Source organism: Belonocnema kinseyi, chromosome 5 (genome assembly GCF_010883055.1).
Source record: "Belonocnema kinseyi isolate 2016_QV_RU_SX_M_011 chromosome 5, B_treatae_v1, whole genome shotgun sequence".
In the NCBI taxonomy this organism is placed as follows: Eukaryota; Metazoa; Arthropoda; class Insecta; order Hymenoptera; family Cynipidae; genus Belonocnema; species Belonocnema kinseyi.
Genome location: NC_046661.1, coordinates 117,259,912 through 117,269,751, shown reverse-complemented (window position 1 = coordinate 117,269,751; position 9,840 = coordinate 117,259,912). Strand labels below are relative to the sequence as shown.

Genomic DNA, 9,840 nt, shown 5'->3' with positions numbered 1-9,840 from the left:
GGCTGAAATTTTACCGCGATTTCGCTGGAAGCGGGTGCAATTTTTCAGATTAGCACCCGCTCCCGGCGAAATCCTGCGGTAGTCCTTATGACAAATTTTTAAATATATATATATAGCCAAGAAACTCCTTCAAACAATTGAAGGAGAGTTAATCGTGGTTTCGCTGCATACATAATACTTCTCCAAGGATGTATTGCTTAATATAATATTTTTAACACATAATCTATGGGCAATGTTACCAGCCGGATCAAAGACCTTTTTTAAGAGCTTTTTTGACATTATTACTTTTTTTAAATTGAAAATCGAGTGTTTTTTGCAGCTTGTAAAGTGCAAAACGCTAGCTAATGTGTATGCCATGCTGCAGTCACCCGGTCTAGTTTCAAGTCACATAAACTTTGCAAGATGCGTGCTTTCGTCGCTTAGAGTAATATATAATATAATAATGCAATAATAATTTTATACCAAAATCCACTATCTTATTCTGTCGGATCCTAGAGCATTCCTTCGTTTTAATAATTATGCAATTTTGTGAAGAGCAAGGAACACAAAGTTTGAGATTGCTAACTGACGCCGAACTGAGCAAAGTATCTCGGTTTTCATAAAAGCCCGCGATTTAAGATCGAACAACACTTAATTAATTCTCCACCAGAAAGTGTAACTTAATTTAATGTTAAAAATCACATCAGAAGAAAGGAATACTCAAGATATCTACACAGAAACACAAAGCCACCATCTGGATCTCTTGGCTCTTGAAGCGCGATAATAACTAGATGATATCACAACCAAACCGAACGACATTGCCTCTTGGTGAACTGTTTTTAATATCTGACATGATATTGCAGACTTTATTAATTTACTTTATTAATTTAAATTATTAAGATATAAGTATCAATATAAAAATACGAGGAATTATTCTTTATATTAAGGTCGCTCATTATAAATTAATAAGCAATATCAATTTATAATAAGCTCGGCGTCACTTAACGATCTCGAACGAAAAGCGTCGTCTACCTTTCCCTTCATAAAATTGCATAATCATCAAAAGGAATGAATGCTCAATTATCCGACAAAATAAAACAGTGGATTATGGTATAAAGTCATATCAGATTTTATACAATGTTTTATTTTTCATAAACTGAAAAAGATTCATCGAAATTTATCAAACTCATATTGCAAAAAGTGGACATACAGATATTGCATCCATATTTCTACAATATTTCCTGACATATTGCTGATATGGCAGGAAATATTATAGAAATGTGAAGGCAATATTCCGCGGTACTAGGACAGACGCATTTTTGTAATTCTATCAAGTGATCTGATAAGAGCAGTGTCCCTAATTAGACATATTGGGGACAGCCTATTTTTCTGCCTATTATTCACGGACTGGGTTGCAGCCAAGTGCATGTTGGGGTATATATTATTTTATATATTTCTAATTCCTGTATGGTTTCTGCCCTGATATTCAAGGCACAATCTGAGGACAAATTCAAGAGCGTATACTCAAGATCCGCTTTACAGATGGTGCTGTAAAGTGCAACGTTTCGTTTGCTGTTAAAATAGTCTCGCAACTGTATAATTTGTGACTCACACAGTTTTTTGACATCTACAATGCCCCTACCCCCTATATGTCATGGTAAAACTATTCTTTCAATCGCCGAATTTTTGTGATGCATTCGGTGCTTCGTCATTTCTACGCGGACGATTCTGTTTAACTTCTCAAGGTCGGTGTTAGATCATGTGATAAGCCCGAAGGAGTACGTGAGGACAGGGATGGCATATGTATTGATTGCCCTGGTTTTGTTTTCCGAGTTGAGAAAACTCATCGTAATCAATCTGAATCTCGTAGTGAAGGCAGTCGTTAGGCTTGTCTTAACTATTGTATGCTGAATACCCTTAGATTCAAGAATACCCAGATGTTAATATGATTCGCCTGCACCGAAATATTTGATTCTTGTACCCCGGAGCCTCAGCGCACAACTTAGAAAGTCAAGAATGCGTGGGTAGTTTTGTAAAGTTTTAAGACTTCAAGCAAATATTCATTCAGCACGAGAGGAAACGCTTTCCTATAGTCAAAGTATGCCATGTGTGAGTTTCTTTGATACTTACGAGCTTAAGCCATGGCAACAGCGTCTATAGCAACTACATCTTTACAGCCTTGCGAGATTTTACAGCTTCCTTTTTGTTGTGCTGTAAGGATGTCATTCTCGTCGCAATGAGAATATACCATAACTGCAATGATAGCTGTAAGGCATTTATAAATCTGGGTGTTCAATGATCTTCTGAAAACTCCTTGTCAATACAAGATGTACACTCGTCAGATACTTGTACCAGAAGTTGTGCACCATGTCTGGACCTGGAGCTTTCCAGTTACTTGCCCTTTTCAAAATCACTGAAACATCTAAAGGTGTGATGTTTGTCAGCTACATTTCAGGGCTACAGCTTGCCCTTGCTTTCTCCAGTTTAAACCATGCAGTGCCCAAATTGCATCTGTTCATTTTTTCCCAAATACCCGAACAGTAATTAATCACATCTTCCAATTGAGAGACTTCAGTGTCTTGCTGGTTATTTGGCTTTACACGCAGTTCACGATAGAACCTTTTTTCATCTGTCTGAAAGTTTCGATTTCTTTGCCTTCGTGCACTACTTTTCTTACATCGAGGCAGTCTGGCAGTAAGAACTTCAAGTCTCTGCCGTTGGAGTCCATAATCTCATCCAATAATCTCATTATTATTATGAGAGAAGTTGTAGGCTCCAGAAGCTACGATCATGGTTCCTTTTAGTTATCAATCCCGACGCAACTGGAACGTGTACCTCATCCACTCCTGCTCCTTCTATCCTAGAAGATAAGCAAAAACGGGAAATGTACGCAAGATAATTCGTAAAACACTGTACCTTAGAGTGCGGTCTCTAGCCGCGAATGACCTTCCGCGGCTGACAGCACAGTTGGCGGTGAAGGTTTCACCTTTGGGTACTTTCTTAGAGGTACGAACCTTTGTAAAATGTTAGGAGGAACAGTAGGGTGTCCCAAAAAATCACATTTGAGAAATTTTAACGGGCTTGTTGGCCACATCGTTCTAGTAGGCAAATAGATGTATGCCTATTTTTTTATTTTCGAAAAAAAAATATTTTTAGAACTCGCTCTGGCCATTTTTATATTTTATGGAGTTTAACATGTAAAATCTTTCCAATTTTTATTTCTTCGATTTTGGACAGAAAATTATAAGCCAATTTATTTGATAATTAATATACTTGTTCACTTATCAATGAACATTGCATTTATCGCAATTCTATATCTCAGAAATATTATGCAAAAGTTTTAGGCATATCAAAAATGGCATAAAATGGCAATTTTCGGAGGCTCATTGTGACCCTCAGATATACTTGTGTAACTTGACATTTTGAAGAGACATTCTTTAGACTAATAGATTTCTAAAAAAAATGATTAAAAGTATAATTTAAATTGAGTAAAGCGTAAGAAAAGCTTATGAAAAATGACGCATTTAAGTTGAACACCGACTGAAGGGACTGCAGGTGGACTGCTGCAAAAAAGTTGACCCTCGGTCGGTCCGCTCATTGTACACCGTATTTGCTGTCATCCCAAGCTGCCGTGACTGACAATGAGTTGAATGGTCGAGTACTAATAAGTTAATAAATCTATAACTGCTCTCTGGGTTAAACCTGTAGCTGGTGTAAGGATTTCTTTACTTCAAGTCAGGAAACTTTGTAGCCTGAGAGCGAGTTCTAAAGATATTTTGTTTTGAAAATAAAAAAATAGGCATACATTTATTTGCATGCGAGAACGATTTGGCCAACAAGCCCGTTAAAATTTCTCAAATGTGATTTTTTGGGCCACCCTAAGGAACAGTGTTGTCGGACCAGATACAGTGATCCCAGAAGAACAGCCTTTTGCATATGACTTGCGATACTCTGAGCCTGCAGCTGGCAAGCCGGGATTTTCTTGAGTTGGCTAAGAAATGAAGCTTTCATACCTCCAAGGCAGTCGATTATGAGAACCACAAGATGGAAGTCGTAGCCTTGGTACAGCCTTCTCAGCTCGAAAAGGAGAGCCGGATATTTCGCCCGTTTTTCTGCCTCATTTGCCATGATATGTCCATAAGCTGGTGCCGTATATTCAATCAGGTAAATTATCTTGGTCTTTAAATCTGGAAGGACAATATCAGGCTTTGTAGCACTGATACGTTGAGTGGTGGGAAACGAGAAATTCCAGTAGATCTCACACTGATCATTCTCTACAACGGACTTCAGTTCCCCTGGGCGTATGGCAAGACGTGCATTAGATCAACATGATAGAAATGCCGCAGCTGGTAATATAACATTTTTAGAGCCGGATTGTGTCTCTTTATGTACCCGAAGCGTGCATACTTTGAGCATCCACTGAGAACATGTCCAATCGTTTCTGTCTCTTGCTTGCACGCTCGGCAGTTGGTATCAGCTACAGGTACATTCATTATGCGCTCATGATAAATTAAGGTGTCTGTAACGCCATCTTGACAGGCAAAAAGAAATCCTCCGCCTCCGATCTTAATCCAGCAGATTTGAGAAATATATTGGATAGACCCATCGATAGCTCTTCTCAACGTGTAATGTCGTAGAATTTGCCATGAAGGGGCTTGTCAGCATGTTCCTTTAGTATAAGCGAACGTTCTGCTTCCTGTACACGACTTATAAGCACAAAGGTATTAATGATGCTAGGCCATGTGTAGTGTCGCTGAAATCAAATGGGAGACCAAGCTCCTCTGCTGCCCTATCTGCGGCTCGGCAGAGAAACGCCGCAGCGTTGACGACTTTATGTTGGTGTACGAGTGGCATTAGACAATCTGTGTTTTTTAGAACGGAGCAGGCTGTAGCTAGAACCGTTCTCCGATGAAGACGCTACAAGCTCGGCAAACCTCTACCCTCTTTATTTCGATGGAGGTATATAGGAGGTACAGAAGATCTAGGATGATGACTTCTATGGACGGTCATCATCTTGCGTGTGCTTCTGTCAAGTTGCTTTTACTCATGGACGTTCCATTTTACTGCACCAAACGGGTAAAGCAGTATAGGAACGTCCAAAATGATAGTCGCCTGGATCATATTCTTCCCAGATAATTCGGAAGCCTAAATTTTTCTGAGAATTTTGGAATACCCTTTTTCAAGGGACGTTTTCAACACACACACATGTTTTTGGTTTCCGTCTGCGGTATTCCAAGATATGCATATGTTTCTCCATTACCAAGATGTTGAATGGTATTTCCACCTATGATTTGAAGATCTTGAACGTCACGCGTTGATGTATTTTCTAGTCTTCCTTTATGTAGATGGACGCAAGCACACTTGTACAGTCTAAAGCTCATGCCAATGGCTTTAGAGTACCTATTTACTGCCGCCAGAAGGATTGCAAGGTTCTCTTTTAAAGAAGCAAAGAGTTTAAGGTCATCCATATATAAAAGATGGTTGACCTTAAATTCTCTTCTATTCGGCGGGCCACATAGGTATCCAGAACTTTTGCCGCGAAGCACAATAGATAGAGGCAAGAGGGATATGCAGAAAAGCATCGGACTTTAACTATCTTTATCTGGTCCTGGCGTTGAATAGTTTTTAGTTCTAGTGATAACTTTCTTCACTTCACAAGCAGTAATTATTTGACACTCCTCTTCTGGACGTTAAACAGTTGCCTCTGGAAAAAGTTACGACACAGTAAGGTATCTGAAGCGTCTTCGTCTAGCTTATAAGTATCTCCATATACTTGTTCCTAGAAGACTTGAATCTCTTCTCGAATAGGCGGATTTTTAAGGGCACATGAGGTTTTGTTGAAAAGACGAGAAGGTTGAGTAGAAAAGGTGGAATTTTCCTGACCCCACTTCACTCTCCTTACAAAGCGCTCTTTGGCTGTTGAAAGAGCTCTTATTTTTTGCGTCCAGTGCTGCTTGATATTCAACAGATTACACTTGTTCAGCGTGCGATTTTATTTCCGTAAGTTTCGAGCTAATGCCTTAACTTTTGGAGTGAACTTTTTATTTGATGTTTATTTGATGTAGCTAATCAGCACTGAACATTTGATGCTTGCCATCTCGCCGTTTTAATTTTGAACTGAAGTTGTGCAATACGCTCGCAAATCTTGATGTTGGCATTATCGGCTATCTGCAACGGTGGTCTTGCTGAAACGAGTGGTATGTTCCCTGAAGAATTTTACTCTTCTTCTTGATACAGAGCTGCATATCCCACTTTGCGTAAAAAGGATACCTGATCTCTTAAATGCTGGGGCGTTTTATGAGCATATTCCGGGTGCATATTGACCCAAAATTCATGTAATCTCTGTATGTATCCTCATCGCAACGGTTCCTTGCCAACAGGTAAGGATGACCCTCCTAAATTGGTCCGACTATTTACAAGGATCTTTTTGCGTTTGTCAGGGGCCATTGCGTCGTCGTACCCTCGGTTCAGTCGTATTGCCACTCCCAAATAAACCATGCCTCCATCCGAGAGAAGCATATTGTGGGTAGCGCTACGCAATACTGGTGACGTAATCGAAACATTCGCTGCACTGGGGAGTTAGTCGCATGCAACGTGGCTAATAATAATTATTATTATTGCTATAATTGGTAGCATTTCCCCCATCGGGCGTTTCCCCGGGTTGCGGTAGGGAAATACCTCCCAGATATAGGTGGTACCGGAGAAACCAAATACCCGGGGCGAACAAAAAACCAACTAGGGGAAGGCACCCCGAATTAAAATCAGAAATGAGTATGTTACAAACAATATACCTCAAGGGAGTAGAAAGCTCCCCACTGATTCCGATCGAGTTCCAGCCCCGGTGGTCAGTGCCAGGCCGGTCCCTCCTCCGAACTTACTGGACGGACTTTGAGTCGGAAACTAAAGAAATGGACGGTGGCATAAAGAAGTTTCAGGGAGTTATTGCAGAGCTCAAAAATTTTAGCGTCTCTAAGAGCAACATGCGACTTCCTGAAAAACTGCTACCAGGACACAATTATCAAAAAAGTGCAGGAGGTTAAGAAAAGGGCTCGGCGCGGAGCAATGATCTGCAAAGGGGTTCAAACTACAGAAGAAGCCGGGAAAACACTCGCTTGCACATCGGGGAAGAGGCCGAGAGATTCCACATTGAGCCCCCCTGAGACTGCTACGCCAAGACTCAGGACGAAGAGGTTCCCGGAACAACGTTCCGAAGACATCAACACCTAAATCAGAAGAAAGGAGAACGAAGCTCGAACCAAAACACTTCGGATCGCAGAAGAAGAGGCGACCTAGACTCCAGGCGGTTATTATAAAACCGGCCGAGGATTTAGGCTACCCAGAGGTCCTAAAGGCTCTTAAACAAAATGTGAAATATAATACCCTTCGTGTTGACATCAGGGGTGTGAGGCAAACCAGGAAAGGGGAGGTATTGCTTGAGGTTGAGTCTATAGCGGAGGGCAGATCAACGTTCTCCGCTGCCATCAGAACAGCTATTATGGAAAAAGGTGTTCGGGAGCTGGTCCCTCGCACTGAGGTCAAGGTAATGGACTTAGACACAACCACAGATGCGGAGAAGGTCGAAGCGTCCGTTAGAAAAGACTTCGATGAAAAACACGTAGGTGAAATTAGGGTCAGTCCCACAAAAAAGGCCTTCAGAGGAACTATGAAGGCCATCGTTGAGCTGACAGAGGAAATGGTGTCGAAATTGCTAGACGCAGGACACTTCAAGGTGAGATGGGTGTCCTGTCCCTTACGCAAAAAAATGGAGGCTATTAGGTGCTACCGCTGCCTCGGCTTTGGCCATAGAGCAGCCATGCTGCCGAAGGTAGACAAGTCAGTTGCGCGACATTGTCGCGCTACTGAGGGAAATGCGTGCATCATGACTGGACTGGTCTGAAGAAGGGTTGGTCCGATCCGTAGCCCAGAAGAAAGAAGATGTAAAGCAGCAACAGCCTTAACAGTTTAAAAAACGGCAACCCCCTGAAGTAATGCGAAAGCGGCTCCAGGGGGGGGGGGGCATATTGCCAAGGAGAAAGAGTGGTGTTTTTAGTTGGCCCCTTTGTAGCATTATTATAATAACAGAGTTGATTATGTGTAATGTATAATTATGTGCAATGTATATTTGAATATTATAAATGTCGGGGTCATTGTAATGATGGGACTAAGATCCCCGCACTATCTAGAAGTGCGGACCCTTCTCGGTGTGTTTTTGAACGTTTTTCACCAGCCCTCGTAAAAAAAAAGTATTTATGAAGTGACATGAGGCAATTGAATTTCGAGGTTGGAGCTTCTACCCAGCAGCCTCATAAAAGAACTTTTTTTTAAATAAACGTACCCAAATTCATCAGAAAGGTTTTACATACACACACACACACAAACGCTACTTGCAGTTTTTCTGCGACTGGAAACTAGACCGGAGGACTGCAGCCCGGTATACACATTAGCTATCTTATTGCACTTTGGCGATGTAAGAAAATCACTCAATTTCCAATTACAAAAAAAAACAAGAACATTTTTCAAACAAAATCTCTCTGTTCCGGCCGGTAGATTATATGGGTAAAATATCATATTAAACAATGCAACCTCGTAGACATATTATGTATGTGCCAAAATCCCGTATCGTTTTAGGAGCCTTCAAGCAACTAGCATAAAACGAAGTATCGGTTTAAATACAGCTTGCAGAGAAATTATTATAAATTTTTTCTCAAGGTTATTTCCGCGAATTATTTTTTAAATATAATTTATGCAACACATGATAGTTATTAACACTTTACGCCACCTATTTTGCGATTGATAAGTTCCCGTTTACCGATCAGTGAAAAAAGTTTGTGGCGGAGTACAATTTATTGCCCTAACGTAATAAAGTAACATTATTTTCCTGAAAATAGGGTTATAAAGCATCCAGCAATCCTAAGCTTATAAAATCTAAATTTTTCGAAAATCCCATAACAGACATTTGTTGCATACAGTATCGTATATACAACAGGTAGTACGTTTATATAGCCTCGCGTGTTTACAGGGCTTGTCCCCCGGGCGGAGCTTTTACTGCCCACATGAAATGAGATATCGAAAAAGCTAGTCTTTTTATGTATTTCTCATCATTTTTTAAAAAGAATTAGTTACCCAGATACTTACTCATCATTCGTAGGCGAAACTTCCTCAATTTCAACTTCTTGTTTCACAATTGGAAGGTCAATGTCAATTTCGTTAGAGTCTAGCGTGTTACTTTCTTCATCCATCACTTCTACTTTCACCAAATTTTCATTGTTTCCATCGTTCATTGCCATGTCTTCTACTTCAAAGTTATTTATACTGTCCAAATGTTCTTTTTCCGGTTCTTCTTGCTGAGAACTTGTGGGAACTGATATAGAAATATTATTTTCATTCGCTTCATTTCTGTCGTTATTTATAACATTTTTATCTAATATTCCAGGCTGCTGAAAATAATCAAAGTACTTAGTCTTGTGGCTTTATATTTTTAAAGACCGTGGAGAGTCACTTACATCGTATGTTATTGTGCTTATGTCTGTCGATCCTGCTAATTTTAATTTTAATTCAGACTCGTGAAATTGTTCCAGCGTTTCGACGCATAACAACAATTTCGCAGCGCAAGTCCGACAAATATGTGAGGGTAATCCATCATTTAGTGACAGAAATATCTGAAAAGTTTATTCTTGTGTTAAAAGCATTCAACAATTATTTCCATATATATATAATTAGATTACAAATTTTATTCGGCATGTAACGATTAGAATTTCCTGATATCTCCATACTTTAAATATGTTTTGCATTTGTTTAAATTTAAATTTCTATATACAATGTAAATTTTTAAACATTAAAGTTTTCAATCCTAAAAGTTCT

At 39.9% G+C, this 9,840-nt stretch overlaps 1 protein-coding gene across 5 annotated transcripts in view; it reads right to left on the bottom strand.

Moving 5' to 3' along the window:
* The window catches only part of LOC117172760 (zinc finger protein 521-like), a 60,226-nt gene that overhangs the window by 30,892 nt on the left and 19,494 nt on the right, over positions 1-9,840 (bottom strand). For 4 of the 5 annotated variants that reach the window (XM_033360960.1, XM_033360962.1, XM_033360963.1 and 1 more), the window contains exons 4-5: positions 9,483-9,638; positions 9,115-9,416 (exon numbers count right to left, since the gene is read on the bottom strand). In XM_033360960.1, coding sequence (XP_033216851.1) covers positions 9,115-9,416; positions 9,483-9,638 — 458 coding nt within the window. The remainder of the gene's footprint in view (positions 1-9,114; positions 9,417-9,482; positions 9,639-9,840) is intronic. The other variant, XM_033360961.1, reaches the window with a different exon arrangement.